The following is a 19243-nucleotide window of genomic DNA, read 5'->3' on the forward strand; positions in this document are numbered from 1 at the left end:
CAGAGGGACAAGGAAAGAATTTACAGGATACAAAGCTATTTCATTTGTTACCTTTTCAGACTGCAGTTCAGCTCTACTTTTGACTGATTTCTGCAGAACAAATCATCTGATGCACAGCTGAGAATTTGTCTGATGGTGGCATTGGCTGTTACTGTGGTTGTCTAGCTTCTCAAGTGCATAAGCCTGCTCACCCCTGTGTACCAGCACCTCTGTGCTTCTAGTAAAGCTCTGACATTAACTTGTGACTGAGTACTGCATTTCAGCCTATGTGTAAGTGAACTCCAGAAGGACAGTATAAAAACTGTGGTTTTTGAATTGGACTTCATAGTGCCGTAAACAGTGACATCATTGTATATATGTACACATATATAATGAATACAGCAAATGCCATCTTTCATTGGCTGGAAAATACATGCTCCAGGCCCAGATTTAATAGGAAGTTTCATATTCCATTCTTGGAATGTAAAGCCAGCATTTTTGTCTATTTTGACTTTTACATTAATAAAATGAGGTCAGGAAATCTGTTAAAGTTTATCTTTTAAAAATATTTTCAACCCAATCACCTTGTTTTAAAAATAATTTCCATTTGTTATCTGCACATTTGAGTAGATTGTGTTTCCTTGTGATTGATTCTCTGAAGGAAAGCACTAACAGATTCCTGTAATTGATTATACTTTAATGATATATAATGGCAAACTCTGTTTTCCATTATTGTTACCCTACACGCTGAACTGTAACTGCTGTGATACCAGAATGCATACTGATATACAATTGATTTAGTAACATTTTACTAGTTTAACTGCCTTGCATTAACTAAAAACATGTCTCCACATCTTCAACAAAAGCAGTCATTCACACATTCAGGGCAGGACTTGTGCATGTCTCTGCAGATGGTCAGTTCCTTCAGCTTATTGGACTTGGCAAAAGTCAACTGCTGAAGATCAGTGCAATCATTGTTTCTGGGTTTCATGGGTCATTACAGATGGGAGTTGGCTATTGTTACATTTCAAATGTTCACTTTAATAACATTTTATCTTTTTTTTTCGGATTGTTTTTTTTGGTGGATTTTTAACGAATGATTCTCTGCTGCTTCTTCCTGCCCCTGCCCTCCCCAAGTCCTTAATGTGTAACCAATCCAAGTAAGGTGGTTGGCCATCTGAAAGTATTGCTTGTCTTCATGGTTGTTATTACCTAACTTACTGATGTACCCTGCCTATCTGTCTGAGTCTTTTTGTTCATGTTTAGATAGAAGACTCAGCAGGGATTACTCTGCATGCAAGCATGTAATCACATGTATGTGTTTAACAGCAGTTACACATTTGAATTAACATATCTGAGTCCTGTTCCATTTATTTGTTCCACAAATAAATAGTGGCCTTCAGTTGTCACTTAGCTGTACTTTAACTCCTGGACGTAGAACCTGTCCTAATCTGAAGGTTACAGGGAAGGTCTGATGAGTGATCTACTATGTCTAGCTGTCCTAAGTGGGGAAAAATACATTTATAAAAGCTAATTTAAATGTTGAGTTTTGTGGATGTTTCAAAAAAGCATATGGCTGATGTCTTCTAAATACTCAAAAGACAGATATAGGGAACTTAAGAGCTACAACACTATAATAATATGAAATTGATGAAATAGAAATGCTATGTAGAAGTACACAATGTAGATCATATACTAGCTAAGGCTTTGCATTTGTCTGTATCTTAAAATTTCTTTACTGAGACTAAGACTGAAAGTTTATAGTTCCATCAAGTTGAGCCAACACATCTCCTTTGTATTATGTTGGAAGTCAGCAGCTCTATTATGGAAATTATAGAAAATAGGAACTCTTATCACTTTCAAAATTCTTTATTTTCCTGGTATTTAAATTCAAGCTTTCAAATTATCATCTGTATTAAGCCAGTGTGAGCCTCCTTAACCAAAAGTTTAGGAAGAAAACCTTGACTTGGGGAATGTCAATCAATGTTTTTCAGAATCAAAGTACTTTCTAATAATCTGCAAAAATTTTCTGTTTCATTTTTAAAACTGAAGTTTTAGCTTTAAATTTCAGTTTAAAATTTGAAAACTGAAAAGATAAAGAATCTCCTCTAAAGTGTATAGATCCTTTGGTAAGTTGAACTTTAAGGCAATGGATTGCCACCACACATAGTTTTGTATATTAATCCATTATGTCATTTTGAAAAAGTTTTAAATTCCATCATTGTTTATATCTAATAACATTCAGAAAAAAATCAATTAAATGTGGGTTAAATATAAATATTAGTGTAACGGCATCATGTATGACGCTAATTGTAATTCCAGTCTTCCTTGCATTCTGTTGTGAACTGTTGATGACAGTAGCAGCATTTGTAACATTTGCTTGCATTGCCATCCTAGTCAGAAACAGTAATATCAATTAATATATACTTATACTTGTGTTGTTAATGTGTTGCAGGTATTATTAGAGAACACTTCCAAAAACATAAGAATTCCAAATGCAAAGCAGATTAGGTTACTTAAATGGCCTTTTCAGTCATGATATTTGAAGTCAGGAGTGTCTGTAGTATCTCACACTAATTTTGAAATATTCTACACAATTTAATTTCCTGTTTATTTGCTGTTTTAGAAGAACAATTTTTGAACTATGCAGTAAAGTTTATACTCTAGTGCTATGTATTCTCAGCTCAACTCCACATTGCAAAAGAAACCTCTACATATTTCTTTAATTTAAAAACCATAAGTTCCTAATTAGTTACACATAGACAATGTTACATTTTTCTAACTGCAAATGTTTAATAATACATAATGAAACCTGGATGAAGAACTCATCAAGTCTTCCTAATACCATAATACTGTACCCTTTCCTTGATAAACAAAGTGATCTTGCCCCAGGAGATATGAATGACTCTCAGGAAATCTGTTCCTGCAAATACATTGTCTCTTCTTACAAGGAATTTCCAAAATTCCCAATTGAGGAACTTCTTTCCAATAAATTCACAGTAAAAATATGCAACTCATAAAAGAGTATTAAGTACATTTTGGAAAATGTCACCAAACATGTATATGATGTATGAAAGTGCTCTGTTAATATTCTTTATAGTTGGAAGTCAGTGGTAACCAAACATATGCATACATAAGGAACAGATCCTTTTTGGTCCTATAGCTATGCTTAATATTTTCTTAAACATTATGCAGTTTCTTTTTACCAAATTAAAAGTAAATAGTCCCATCTTCTTGCTTCTAAGCTAAATTGCTAACACAGTGCATATAAACAGAGAATAATACTTCTTCACTTATTCCTTTACATGTTAAACACCCCGTTCCCCCCCACCCCCCCAAATTCTGATAGCAAGATACTTACCAGATACTCAGTTACAGCCCAGACGATTGTAATGAATACTGTAGGAAAGCAGGTCTGGAACACATCCCAGCTGTACGGTGGGGATGAGAACCATAACACTGGGAGCCACTAGATGCCACTCGTGTCTCATCCCAGCACAAGTCTGAGAGTATTTATGATTGTTTCAAAAACCCAACTGTGCCCTCCCACACCCAAAGCCCCTTTAAAGATGTTCCTTTGGTATTTCAGCTATTTTTTCTTTTTTTTTTTTTTTTTTAATCAAAGTTGCAGTATGATCCTATTTATAGTATTCATTCCCTCCTTAGTACTATTACACCTGTTAATAAATCTTTCCAAAGCTATTCCTATTCCTGTTTTCTGTCACAGGCCTCTTGCAAATCCACGTTGTGCCATATCTCATTTTTTTCTTGTGTAGAATGTATAAACTTTTGTCATGTGCATTCATCTGTGTTTCTAATTGATTTCTCAGATGTTGACAGTGCAAAAAGCTTTATATCTATTTAAAAAAATTCTGCAAATGACTTCACTTTTGCATTTTTTTTTAGATCAGATGAAGTAGGAAGCTCTTGAATGTCTTATATATTCCAATATTACCATTGGCAACCTCTCTGCTAAAGTTGACATGACATTTTCATGCAAATTGCCTGCTTGTAGATGCCTGTCCCCCAGTTTGTGTCTTTCAGGGTTTTCTTAACCAGGTAGTTGATAAGGAATAAGTGTAAAAATGCTGAAGTTAAGACAATACAGGAAAAGTAAAAAAATAAATTAAAAAAACCCTATTACCATCAACATAACAAAATTGTAATATTTCATCTGCACAAGGCATATTTCAGACCTCAGTATGGTACATTTGAATTTCTCTGTTTAATCTTATAAAAGGAAGTATTGTCCAACGAATTGATACATAGTTAAAATATTAAGCTTTTTTTTAGTTCCAAAGTTGTCTACATCTGCTAAAAAATTATAGTGAAGTACTACTTGTACTTTAGCCAGAGTCAATGGAAGTCACTTACTTGAAAGATACAGTGTATATTTTGTAAGTAACTTGCAACAGCCTGTGAATAACAAGACTTGAGTAATGAAAAATTTTAGGCATATAAAGACCTTCTGCACATTCAATTAGGCTAGATTTAGATCTATCTGAGTGCTTTCTGATATATGTGGAATGTTGTGTATTGATAGAAAAATGCAGAGATGCATTCATTGAGGAAGCCCTTTGTACCCTGATTAGATTCTTAAAGGCTGGAACTGACGGTGGGGCTCTTTGTGGAGAGAAATATGATTGGAACCTCAAAATATGTAAATGCAGGAAAAATTGCATGAAAAATGTGTGAGTGAAGAGCAGACTGGACTTTGAAAATAGAAGTAAAGTTGTCTTTCTGGAGAGTTTATAGACTCTCTGTGGATAAAAAGGTTTTTTTTTTGTTCTTATAAAAAAAAATCCTATTAGTGGTTTATGGAATTAACCACCAAACTACATGTAGACCAAAGCACAGAGCTGAGGATGCGTGTGGAACCTTAACTTTATTGCTTCCATATCTCTGAATAACTGCACAACTGGAAAATTCTCTTTTTGTCATTTTCAATGGAATGATTTAATTTATTTAAGTTTCTGTGATGAACACTTAATGTCTTACACATGTAGGGAAGGGTAGAGTCCGTGACTCAGCGCTCAAGTCTTGTAACTATGGTCTGTCTGCAATACTGCAGTGAGGAAGCTTTTTGTGGTCATTAGGAAATGCTGACCTCTCTGTTTATATACATTGTCTTGACCATGCGGTTGTTGAAGGGCAAGTTAAGGGGATGTGGTTAAATTAGTCTGTGATTTTATTAAGTCACTTTGGACCGTAGCAGTTATTTATTAAAAGTGACTCTGTGGATCTGTTCTCCCTTACTATCAGATGTTTGCTTTATAATTTCCTCTCAGTAAGCTCCCCGTTACTTCCCTTTTCTATGAATATTTAAGTGGTGGTGGTGAAAAGAGAGTCTTTGTACTGCCTTCTCTAAAGACTGTCCTCATTTAGTGTACCTGGAGAAAACAAATGTCTTGCAAAGCTATATTGACTCGCAGAAGAATGAGAAGGCATTTAGCTTGCTTCTCTGCATGGAGTAATGGCTGTCAGTTCATAGAATCATAGAATGGTAGGGTTGGAAGGGACCTTTAGAGATCATCTAGTCCAACCCCCCTGCAGAAGCAGGTCCACCTAGATCAGGTCGCATAGGAATGTGTCCAGACGTTGAAGACCTCGAACGAAGGAGATTCCACAACACCTCTGGGCAGCCTGTTCCACTCCTCTATCACCCTCACAGTAAAATAGCTTCTTATATTTAAGTAGAACTTTTTGTGTTCCAGCTTCAACCCATTACCCCTTGTCCTGTTGCTAGATACAATAGAAAAAACGGATGCCCCAACCTCTTCCTGTGCCCTCCTTTGGAGAGCTGCGTGTCAAGTGTTTGCAGATGCCTGCTTTACACAACAGCCACCATCTGCTGAAGGAGCACCAGCTCCTGGGCAGCATGCACACACTCTCTTTTCCCACACCAGGTCCCTGACCATTGAAGAAGGGAGAATACATGACCAACTGAGAAAAGGAGGTTTATTCCCTGTTAGTGCAGGTATAATTGAGAGGCCAATAAGTACTGGATAAAAGTGAAGTTAAAGTACAAATCTGATTAAGAACCAGATTTCATTTTTCTGAGTTTTTCCACTCCTTAATATGTTGAACCTAGTTAAAAATATTTACTATAGAATGACAGCAATATAATTGATGAGTTTATTAATATAATCAGTGATCTACATGCTTTTTAGCTAACGTAAGTAATAACTTGGTAAAGAATTAGGGATTTTATTTATTACAATCATCAAAATTATACTTATTACCAGAATAGTAAATTGTGATTAGAATTAAAAACTTTTATAAATAAATTACAGCATAATGATATGTCAATAACAATTGATTTCCCTCCCTCCCATTTCCAATGTACAAAATGCTTCTTTTTAGGGAGTCATACAGCAATAGACTGCAGAAGAAAATAGCTCAGGACATGTTAAAGACAGCCTTACAACTAAATGTTGGGTAAAATTATTACAAACACTTGAGTTCAGTTTTTCCAAGACATCCTTTGTGATGGACATGGTGTACAATGCTCCTCTATCTGCATGGCACAACATAGTGCCATGAGGAGGTGATTAGCTGTAGTCTTGAAATCAGATCTGTGTAGTGTAAGTCTGCCTCTGATGTCATAGGCTCTTCTCTTAATTTTGATAATTAACTCAGGATAATTAACTGTCTAGGCAAGTTAATACAGCTAGCTCACTTTTTTTTAGTGTCTGTATGAAGTGAGTTTCTGTCCTGGGCTGTGTTGTACAGCATAACTATCCTTAAATACAGAAGAGATCACACCAAATTTAAAGCCAAATGCAAGATTTGAGAATGAAACTTAAATATTTGTCACTTATCATCTTTTCAGAAGACATGTGCAATTTTGGACAGAGTAGGACCAAAGTAATAATTTATTTTCCTATGCTTTCTTCCTTATATCACTTATTTATCTTAATTTTAGCATGGTGAAATACATACCAAATTCAGAAACTGAGTATACATAGGAGTGAGTTACTCCTACTTGTTGCACGTACACCAGTGGAAGCATTTTGCCAAAGTTTTGCAAACCTTATGTTAAAACTTGTGGAACCATGCTAAACACTGATGGACTTCAGCTATCATTAAAAGCTAAATTTCCATGAGATTTTGCTAAAGTTTGCAGAACTCTTCGAACAAATTTGAGCCTCACTGCAGTTATCTGAGGACTGATTTATTGTTCTATATTGAATTCTAAAAAGATTTGAATTTCATGTTTTCACCATTACAAAAAGTAAACTTTGAAGATTCTTAGCTTGGAGCAAAATCCAGAGTGAACTAGAGCAGAAATCACAACTGATTCTTCTCAAACCATGCAGATGAAACCTGCAACTCTTCCTAGAACTCTATATTATGTGCATTTCAAAGAACTGATAACAGTTTGTACTTATTTTAGAAATCCAAGCAAATAAGATTTGGCAAACAGCCTTGTGGGAAAGAAATGAAAAAGAATGAAGGAAAAGAGGTACAAGGAGAGCAGTGAGCCGACCAGCCGTAGAACCATACTGTGAAATGATATAACTAAAATATGTGCGTAGTAAATAGTGTGACATTGAAAAATGAAACATTCAGTATTACAGCCAGAGGAGAAAAAAGCCAGCTCCCAAAATTGAGTTCTGGCAGTATGTTCAGAGAGTTGAATAGGCATATGCTTGATTGCAGTTTGGGTGGAGAGAATGGAGATTCATAGAGCTGTATTTCAGTTCTTTTGGTATTTTCCCACAGTATGAATTAATCACATCTAATACTAATTATATACTTGCAACATTCTAAATTCCTGTGTAAACTGTGGAAAAATGTGAAGACACTTCCAAGCCTGGAGCAGCTTTGACAATGATTCCGTATTTGTGCTTTTGCAATTGTTTGCTGTGCGTCATATTCAAACCCAGTTATGTTCTGCAGATTTACTCTTGTGTACTTTGATGGTGATTTACACTCCTAGGGAAGCAGTTGGGTGAAACCATGTTTCAGAAATGTGGAAGCTTAATATAAATAAATTAAACACAGGCGCTTGATTGAAGCAAATCATAGCCTTTTGACGTTTATAATTTCAACACGAGCTTCACCAACTCTGTGGCTCCGGGTGGTGTTTAAGCTATTGGTTTGGTAGAAAATTTGAAAAGTAAGTTGTTTTGATTTTGAGTTTGGTGGTTAGGGGTATTTTTTTTTTTTAGCTATTCTAGAATATCTTCTGGCCTGTATCCACACAAGTGAGACAAATTCATAGATATTAACAACCTATTAGAAAGCTGTCTTATTACTTATCATTCTCAATGATGCTCTGATTAGCTTGCCTCTAAACGTTAGGCCAAATGCAAGTACTTTGCTGTTGCCAAAAATAAAACCATGGCCTGACTACAGTGATGAAATTATTTCAGCAGGTAAATCTGAGAAAGAGCTAAATTCTTCCTGTTACTAGTATTTTTGCCTGGAATTAGACAATACAATGCACCTTACTGTGTGAAGTTTTCATCCAATGGGAATGATCATGAAGCGCAGGAGCTGCATTAAAAAATGACAGCTTCAGACAGGACTTTTTCAATATGGTCTTTTAAGTGCTCAGATAGGGAAGCTGGAGTATCACTCTATATTATTGTTGACAGTATATATTACATAGAGTGTTTGATACAGAAGTGCCAGTAGTGCTTTTGAGGGCCAATAATGCCACAGAGCTTTTTTTATCACACAGATTTAGTCCTCCAAGAATGACGAATGTGATCATTCCCATTGTAGAGCTAGGGAATCAAGATTGATCTCTCCACTGAGATGCAAAATGGTGATTTGCTGGTGGATGGGGTTTTTTCTGCATTTTTTAAACAAAGTGATTGAAGATTTATGGAAAAATCAAATATTTTTCAGCAAGATTTCATTATGGAAATATAGAGATGTATTTGACTTTTATACTTTGAACTACAAGAAATTGCTGTCTTGTTGAATTGGGAGAGAAAAAATTCAGAAACAACACTTAAAATTTTGCAACTCTTGCTTGAACTTCATTAACCTACTAATTTGTAGTTAATATCAGAGCCTCAAATAGTAAGACTTCAATGAGACTGTTGTAAAGTAAGGAGTAGGGACAGCTATTGTTTTCAGCTGCAGCAACCACCATTCACATTGAGCTCAAAGACTCTACGTAGCTGTAACAGAGATGAGAAGCTTTTTTTAATTGAATATGTTTAATTTCTTCAAACTTGTTACTGTCCAACTGAACCCAAGATGCCAACAAATAGGCAAGTAATTTGTAAAGTGATTAACACACAGGATATATGGAAGTAGACACATTATTCTGATTAGAAAATAATCATGTATTAATAGTAAGTCTTCCTGTTTTAAAACTCTTTCTAAATACAGTAATATTCACAATGGGAACTACAGAGAATTCAAGGATGCCATTTCATTATTCTCAATCAGCTTTGCTACAAGCAAACTGCAAATTTTCAATATCAGCATATAGATCATAAGCTCATATTTGTACTCTTAAGTACCTGAATGCCTGCTGAGGAATTATCTGTGGCATATTTCTGTTTTAAGATGTTTTCTGTTTTAAGATTCTGTTTTAAGTGTGTTACACTAGGCATTTTGAATGGTATTCATTACCATAAGTCCTTCTGTCTTTGAAAATGTTTTTTGTAACTAAAGTTTGTAAGTCTGGTTCAGGTCTCTATGTTTGTTTAAACTACAGTTCTGTAAATGGCTGAGATGTATATTACATTTCAAGGTTTTTTTATGATATATTTTATGTACTGTTCAGATCCTTGCGTGGTCTAGTCACTTTATATATTATCTCAACAAAATAGCCAATGACAAGCTGGTTGCTTAATGAAGTGCTTTCATGGCACCTTATTTAGGAGACAGGATCTCTTCCTGTCAGTTGACGGCTAGTGTAACAATATCTAGTGTAATTTCTCCATTGGAATCTACATATAGTAAGTCATCTGTGTAGTGAACTGATGTCCAGGAAGCCTGCATTAATAGCCTTTGGGTCAACGTCACAAGTTTTTCATTATTTCCAATACTTTCTCCAGTTGGTTAAGCCTTTTGTTCAAGACAACACAGAATTGCAGGGGTTAGACGGCTTATGGCCTGTGAAGGCTATGGGCGCAACATGTCATTTTTGCCATAGACTTGAAATGGAGCAAGCATGGAAGTAAGATACACTAAACATAGTAATTACCATTTAAAATAAACATTACAAAATGTTAAGTATGATGTTTTAATGCTTTTTTTTAGCTGTGACAATAAGCTCAGATCCAACACATTAAAAACTGATAAATCTTTTCTATAAGGCAGTACAATATATTACTAGTAATCTTAATTTCTACAATAAATGGTTAAAGGCATGTAGGAGTTTCCTGCAAAGCATAATTAACAACTTATATAATCTTTTCTACATTCAACTTTTGTCCTTCAATGTAGACACATGCAGGGGAATTTATCTATCTGCATAGCATGTTTTCCATTAAGAAGATAGTAACAATTAAGAAAAAAATCTTTGTACGTGTCCTTAAAAATGTTGTTCTTCATTTGATCTGGTAACAAAAGATGAAGAATCTTAGATAAACATCTGGTAGGAATGAAGGGTTCTTCATGTTTTTTAGTAGATGAGCATTTCAAACTCATTTGTGACTGAATGTATTCCCTCTCATGTCTTGTTGTTTTCGATTTATTCTTTACCAAAGACAGGAAGGGAGCAGTGAAACAGGAAATTAGGATGTTTAGAGAGAGTAACTAAAGAGAGCTGCAAAATGTTTTTCAATTTGTTTGGATGTCTGAGAGGCCTCTACGTGTGTGATCTTTACCTTTGAGCTGAGGAAAATGCATAGAGACACTGTGTACCCAGTTTGGACTGCTATTGTCCACTGGTGACTTCCTCAGTTCTCAGCAGACGTTTCATGTGAGGCCCTTCCTAGAAACGTTTCTTAGATTCTTCAAAGTCTTTGGAAGATGTTATCTCTCCCACTTCTTTAGCCTGCACTTCTAATGCTTGTAAACAAGGGTTGGAAGCGAGCTGGATGGTGGAGTAGATGATGCATAAAACTACCAGTTATCCCAATACCCAGATGATGGGTTTCAAACTAGAATTTTATGTCTTTGGTTGCCTTGATTTGCCTGATTATCTTTTCTAAATTCTTCTAAATATCTGTTAATTCAGAATATATAAAATGCCACACAAATTACATCTGGAACATGGAAAATCGTAATGTTTTTGAAAATCTAAATACCACCTTCAGTTGCTTTCCCAGACCCTAAAACTATGCTATGGTGTCACAGTTTAGGCCCATCCAGTAACAAAACACCTCGTTTACTCCTCCATCTCCCAACAAGAAGATGAAAGAGAAAAGTACTGAAGGCCTTTGGAATCCCCAAGGACAGGAAGGATTCACTCACCACTTTATGATCCCAGGCAAAACAGACAAGACTGTTCAGCTTGGGGAAGAAAATAATATCATCCACTACCAACCAAAGACCTAGCAGACAGAAAACAACACTGTATGATGATGAAGAGCACAACCAGCCCTTTAAGACTACCTTCTGCCCACCTTTCCTCTTTTCCTGGTCTCAGGGCCCTGTTCCTGGTGTCTTTACCTCCTCCCTCCTTGAATGGCGCAGGGGGGCAGGGAATGGGGATTTCAGTCATCCTTTCCCAATGGCTTCTGACACGTGTCTTGCCTCAGGGCAGGCAGGGTCCTTGCTGGTCTTAGCTGCTCCAGTGCAGGGTCCCTCACATGCCAAGCAGCCCTGCATGAGCTGCTCTGTTGTGCGTTCATCCCAAGGGCTGCAGCTCTTCTCTGCCTCCTGTGTGTATCTCTGTGGCCCACAGGCTCTCCAGCACAGCCTGTGCCGTGGCCACCTCCTCACATGGTGTCCTGCCCACCCAGATGCACTCACCTGGTAGTGCTGGTGACTAACAGTCCTACCATTGCTCTACATGGGTTGCAAGGGGCTCTCGGATCTGGCACTCCTTCTTCCTTCCTGCTTCTCTGACTGTGGGGTCCATATGTGGTTGCCTCCATCTTATAATGGAATTGTTTTGGCTGGAAGAGATATTTAAGATCATTGAGTCCAATCTTTGTCCTAGCCCTATTAACCACTGAACTGATTCCCTAAGTACAGCATCCACTTGTCTCTCTTCCACCTCATCTTCTGTTGCAGATATTTCTTCTGAAATAATTGATGGCAGAGGTGCAAGATTGGCCCAACGGAGCCACAAGTGAGTCCACTTCAGAGCCGGGAATGTTACAAAAACTGCTTATGGTGGCAGCACTGCAGTCCCCTACCCTTGTTACCAAGCAAAACCTGTCTCCACACAAACCCATGACATATGGTTTGACCATAACTCTGAAGTTATATGTAGGAGTGAAATAGCAACATAGTCTACAGCTCAGTAACCATGCTAGTAAATTGTTGCAGGAGTATCAGGGATTTTAATACAGTGAAGAAATGATTGTACAGGTTTCAGATAGTTCCAGGATGTTTTTCTGATAAGTTCAGTTTATATAATGTGTTCCTTTATTGTCAGTGTTATATTTATCATTATTAGGCTGTCCTTACTTGGTGTGAAAATAGTTAAAAGTGAAAATATAAACCATTTTTATATTTCCTAATCTTAAGTTTTGGACTATACCACTCATTCTCACAAGTTCAGGAAATGAATAGTGTGCAGGTTTTCATTTTACCCACATAAGTATTTTGCAATATCTAAGCTCTTAACCTGCCTCTCTTTCTACCTTCTGCCCTGCTCCTCAACCTAACTCCTAGTCCAAATATAAACTAGTATTTGAGGCAAATATGCCTTGACTGGTTTATGCAAATTCTGCTTCTATATCCAGGACTATGTATGACACATAAAATTCTTTTCTATTTTATTTTTTGGTACTTGATTCATATAATCAGTGCAAAACAGCACTGTAAAGAACAGAGAAGCAATACCTGAATTTCAGCAATAATCCTATAGGGAGGCATGCTGCTCTTAGCATGATTTTTTTTTAAGTGCTTTAAATTGATTTTTATGAATAAAATAGATTCCATTGTAATTTTTTTTTTCCTGTGACTCTGAAGACGTGTTTCTTTTATTAAATTAACTCATTATTGCAATCTTGTTGTTTTAACTATGGGCTTAGCTGACCCATATATTGCATCAGAGAGTCATTAATCATTTGAAGAGGATTTGTATACGTTCAGTTGCTCAACATCTCATCTCTCACTTTACTCCCAAATAAATTCAATAATCTTGCACGTGTTCTTTTGCTTTCCTTTGTGTAGTCAATAATATTAATTTAACCTCCTCTGTGTACAGTGGGTGGTTAGGAGTGACAAAACAAACCTTGAATTGCAGGGAGCACCATGAAATTTTGTTCTGTTGTTAGTTCTCCAGTATTTAATTATTTTGATTATCCCCTGTTGGTATGAAAAAAAACCTAATCTGGTAAAGTACATATTTAATTCATCATTCAGAGCCACAGTTAGTTTTCAAAAGCTGTCAACTGCTGGATATGAACTGCTTGTTACTTTCTGGTTTATTAGGGATAGTTATTAACCCCCAACCAAGCAAAACACTATATATAGGTTGTCTATTGTCCCTGAGTGTGTCTTGTCGAGGAGACAGCAGTATTGTATGCATGCCTTAGACTATGAAGAGTCTGGGTTAAAGTTGCTTCTCATGGGAGTCAGAGAAGATATAGAGCCTGAGAAATATGTTTTTCTTTCTACTTGGAAGTAGGAATGAGGGACTTAGGGCATATGGTTGTGAAAAGGCACAAAGCAGTCAGATAAGTCACCACTGATAATTAAAAGCAGCCTTGAGGTTGTCATCAACCTGAATGTGTCAGCTGAGCTCAACATGCATGGAACTACACTGATTTAACTTTAAAACTTTTCAGCTTATCTGTTTGTGAAATAGTTTGGTTTTCTATTTCTATAGCATGTTTTAAACTGTATGGCAAGGTTTTTTCAGTGTTCTATATCGAGTGCCAGTCATTAATTACTTGGTGGTGAGATGGAAAAGTTTAGAAAATATTACTGCATTGATTTTGAAACACGTCTGTATTTTTAATATTTTCTTTTACAGTGTTATTTTATACAAGTTGTTCTTGCTGTTCACTAGCTCGGTACAGGGGTTTAAAGAGAAGTGAAGGATTCCTGTAATGAAAATATTCCCTCATTCAGTATTATTGGGCTGACATTAACATACATATAGTATCATTTGTGTATCTTTATAAATGCAAAAAGTCTGCAAGACTTTGCCTCGTGTGAAAATGAACACACTAAATACTTGTATTTCTAGGCCTAGCAAAAACATTAGATCTGCTTTGAAGCTTGTCATACAGGTGTCTGAAATGTCAAGCTGAAAGCCTGTTATGAAAGTCTTTCCTCCTACCTTCTTGTATTTACTAAATTTAAGAGTGAGCAAAGAGATTTTGTTCAGCCTTGTGACAAAGAGTGGAATCTTGAGAGCTTTTGTATGTAAACTCATATATTTTAAAAGTTTTAATCTGTAAAGGAAAAAGAGGTTTCATCTGAAACTTGTAACTTAAAGTGATTATTTTTAACTTCAGTGAATAATTTATATCCACCATAATTACATACTACTTGCCACTTTCATTGAATCAGTTAATCCTTACAAGACCTCAGAGACCTTGATGTATTATCAATTTACATGCTGATATAATTGATTTTAAACTATAATAAAGTGTTATTTATTTATCCTATTTTAAGACAGTAAGATAATCATATTTGTAAAGACAGCATTTTAAAAAATCTGTCAAACTAGAATAATGGTTTGCATTGTTTCATACTATTAAAAAACATTCATATTAAAATATCATGAGACCTACTGATATGTGCCAAGTATACTCTTAAGTTGCATAGGCAATTTGTGTTAGAATGTGTATTTTAAATGAAATTGTAAATATGTATATTTAAATAAATATGCTCTTTACAATGTCAACAAATATTTGAGCGGTAATTTAAGCATCACAAGGTATCTATTTACAATCTCCAAGATGTGCAGAATTTCTCAGTCTTATATCTAAGTTACTGATGTTTGTTTCAGCAAAGTATCCATTGTCATCAAGGTGTTTTTTTAGTTGAGATTTTATGCCAAAATAAACTGGAACAGATGACATCAAGTTTTGTTCTTTCCTTACAGATCAGTTCTGCCCTGTAATCTTTCCCTGTGATTCTCATTGTATGCCACAAACCTGGCACTTGCCCACAAGTTTTCGATGATACCTTTTGAATGAATTAGTTTTTATTATCAGTGTATATGTGGGGCAGTCATCCTGAGTGATTGTACAGCATACACCTTTGTTTGGTGGTTGAGAGAATCTTACAGTGTTTTAAAACAAAGCTTGCCTTTGCTAGTCAGTCTGGATGAACCTAAGAAACAATTTTGTGATCAGTCTCCTAACATCTCCATAAGGCTCTGTCTGCTGTGATGTTATCTGTATTTTACAGCAGCCCAAGGTTCTGCAGACTATAGCAATATGATTCTTCCAGATGTCTCAAACGTGTTCAGCTCCTTGTTGAGGCAGAATGGTCCAGTGCTTGTTCTATTGAGCAACACTGATCAGTTTATATTGACTTGCATAGGGAAGGCTTTCTTCACAATGGTAAAATATTAGTATCACATGAAAGCTATGATTACTGTTTGTCCTCAATTTTTATGGTCTTGCTCTAACTCTTAGGATACAATGGGATCTTTCAAAATCCCTCATCAAATATTCAGAATGATGCAGGTGCTGTTAAGAAATGCATAAACAAACTCTCCAATGTGTTTACTTGAGCAAATTAAAATGCACAAAAGTTTAAACGTTCATGTTTAGATCTTGAGATGCATATAATAGGTTACATGAATGAGATTTCCTTTGAATGCTTTTTCTCCAGTTCATTGACCATGACACAAGTCTATCTAGGAGGTTAGTGTAAACTCACCTGTTGGCCAAGTCACCGTAGAGCTTTGCTGTGCTCCCAACCTGGATAATTACGTTATTTTTCAGACTAATAACTTTTTAGGCATGTTATATTGTGTGCACTCAGAACTCACCTAGTTAAGGTTACATCAAAGACTGACCCCCATTGACAAGATTAAATTGAAGTAATTTTCTCTTGGAGCTTAGCAAGTAGAGTATTTGTGTTGTCAGCAAACAGGACTTTATCCACTTTCCCTTGGGCATTATCTCAAATGCAGTGTCAGAATCCCAGATGGATTTACTTTAATATATTTTCTCTGAAAATCAATGACCAAGGAAATTTACATCCTTGAAGTCACTAAGACTGTATGTTGAATTGCTGTAAAAGTTATTCCGTGATACATAACTCAAATTCTGTTAAAGGAGAGCAGTACCTTGCTACATATTTTAGTACAAAATCTGCTATCCCCAAATGTATTCACCTTTTGCTTAAAGAATGATGTTTAAATGCAACTTTTGTTTTAGAATATGGAGTTAGGTGTTGTGAATGGTTTCAGTGATAGTCTTTTTATAAAAAAACCAAAAAAGCAAACCCTCTTTGATTTCTCTATGACAATCCTGATAAGAATTACAGAGCCAAGAAGTGTCATGAAAGCAATAAAATTGCTTATCTGTAGCTCCAGGAGTTGTGGAGGTGATGTCATGTTCAACAGAGAGAAAAGAAAACAAACCCATGTCTTTAAGAACAACAAAGAAAGTGGTTTTGAAACAAGATTAAAAAATCATCCTAACCCTGATGGAATTTAGCCTTCCAGGGGGTGTGAAGAGAGGGATGATTGCGAAGAAAGAAACATGAAATGTGCTCCCAGGGGATGGAATATCATCCTTTCTTCTAGACTTAGCTATTATCTTATATATCATGGAAAAGATATACAGCTTTTTCCTTGCTTGGAATTGGAGTAGAATTGCATTTTACAACAGTCATTAGTGGATGCCTTAATGTTAGAAGGAATATTCTGTTTCTTACTAAAATGGGAAACACGAGTGGAGCTTTCAAGTCTTCTGCCAACTGTCTGGCTTTTGCAGAAAGGGTAAACTGAAAAAGCTGCTGTCATATGTGGGCGACAGGCATGCAGTGCAGTTAATGATCCATGATAAACCTGGATAATAAGCAGAGATGGAGAAGGCTTCTCCCAGATAAAATGAGAACGAGCGTTTCTTGGAAATGATCACGTTTCTCCATGCTTTTGGTTTTGGTATGAGAAGAGTCAAATCTATAACAGTGACAATCCCCCAAATGATGTAGAGCAGGGTGACATCTGTGAGGGTGCAGGATAATTCAAATAACTTTTGGAATTTATTAATGAAATTAGACAAATTATCTCTCTACTCTTTACCTATGGCTTCTTGAGAAAAAAACCTCAACAGACTACTGTGGTCTTTTCCCAGAATTTTAGGGTTCAATAACTATATGTATTCATGAGATGTATGCAGTAGATATTTTGGCTCATCTCAGTGTAAAACAATTAAAGTAAAATAACTTTAAGGTCAAATGTTTAATTGTGTCAGACTAATTTCTGCTAAATTGATTTTTTGAATACAGATGTGTATCAGTCTTTGTTATATGTGATTAATAGTAAGTGGAACATTTGTGTAAATTTTTCTGTCCTGTACAGAAGATCCTCAAAATCTACCTAATACAAAAGGACTTCTTTTGTCTTCTGCTATAATCCTAAAAAAGCAGAATATGGAAAGCTGGTTTTCCAGTAAGCCTCTACTTAAGATAGTGGGTAAATTTTCAAGCCTGTTAATAGAAGTTTATAGATGATAAGATTTTAACTAATTATTGTTTAGTACAATGAGTTGTATAGTGCATTCATAAAGCTTTTAAAGTTTTTGTACTTACTGGTATGTTTTAGCTTTTTAAATGGTATAATATAGTTATTCCTGTACAGGTTATATAGACATATGGGATCTAGGAATGCACAGATATATATCTAGATATGATCTATATTGATTTACTTTCAAATGGATAGTTAGGGCATACACTCATATTTAAATTAATGAGAATTTTCAAAGACACTGAACTTCAGTCTCTTTCAATTAAGAAACACATCAGAAACTGTTGCAAAGGGTTAAGGTTATTTAAGAGGTTAAAAAGCACTCTTCAATGTTTGTTGCCTTGAAAGCTTGATAGAATTTTTCGTTAAACTAGGTCATAAAGAAATCAATATTTTTATCTAAATTGCTTTTGCTTATCTGGTTATAATTCTGTTAAAAATAGGCCAAATACTCTTCAGGAATCTGTAACGGGCAGTCAATTTCTTGTTGAAAATAAATCACTGCTAAGTTTACGTGTCCATATTAAAGTATGCATAATTTTACAAAACCTACTGTGATGTGCATTTGTGAAGTGCAGCATAAAGCAAATATTTTTCATTAGGAAATGTCAGTCAGTACACAATTAAGTAAGCAGCAACAGCTGTAGTTAATATTCCTGTGAAGTAAAAACACTTTTACTTTGTTAAAGCCTAAGTTCAGCACTGACGAGTACTTGAACTGATGGAAATAAGCTTATCAGAGAGATCATCATTAAATAATGATCCATGGAACTATTTAAGTCTAGAAAGCTTTGTATTAATAATGCAGACATTATTATAATCAGGATGTTTGTTGGGCTGCCCTTAACATTTTCAAGGGTAGACCGAAATCTGAGGTAACATGATTTTATTTGTATGTATTGATAAATCTGATTTCAGAAATGTACCTGTACTAGGAGTATAGAGGAAATCTGAGAGATAAAAAATATGTTCTATTCGAGATGGAGATGTAATTGTTGATCATTGAATTGATCTGTTAAAATATTCAGACCTTTTATGGTGAATTTGAATTCTGAATACTCCATGTGTTGTTTTGTTGCAGTATGAGTACTTCAATGCTGTACTCATAAATGAACGAGATGAAGAAGGAAACTATCTGGAGCTGGGCAAGGAGTTCATTCTAGTGCCAAATGACCACTTCAATAACTTACCTGTGAACATCAGTCTGAGTGATGTCCAAGTACCAACCAATATGTACAATAAGGGTAAGAAAAGAACTGTTCTATTTCATCATTCCACAGTCCAAATGTAGGAACTACTTCACTTCTAAAATTAAGCTGTTGATTACCTACATATTATATATGTTTTCCAGTTTGCAATTAAACTGAAATTTCATCAGAAGAATGCTTAAATTATAACAGTTTGGTAATATCTTTTGTTCTGTGGCAACTTAGTGTTTTCAGTGATTTGCATATTAGACCTGCTGCCACAGAATATGGCAGAGTATGTTTATTCTTATGAATTATTTTCTGG

The 19243-nt window shown here is 35.5% G+C and overlaps 1 protein-coding gene across 1 annotated transcript in view; it reads left to right on the plus strand.

Moving 5' to 3' along the window:
* The window catches only part of CACNA2D3 (calcium voltage-gated channel auxiliary subunit alpha2delta 3), a 397438-nt gene that overhangs the window by 130956 nt on the left and 247239 nt on the right, over nt 1-19243 (plus strand). Inside the window, exon 5 of the mRNA XM_062008364.1 lies at nt 18813-18975. Coding sequence (XP_061864348.1) covers nt 18813-18975 — 163 coding nt within the window. The remainder of the gene's footprint in view (nt 1-18812; nt 18976-19243) is intronic.

The sequence above is a fragment of the Colius striatus genome, chromosome 15 (assembly GCF_028858725.1).
Source record: "Colius striatus isolate bColStr4 chromosome 15, bColStr4.1.hap1, whole genome shotgun sequence".
In the NCBI taxonomy this organism is placed as follows: domain Eukaryota; kingdom Metazoa; phylum Chordata; class Aves; order Coliiformes; family Coliidae; genus Colius; species Colius striatus.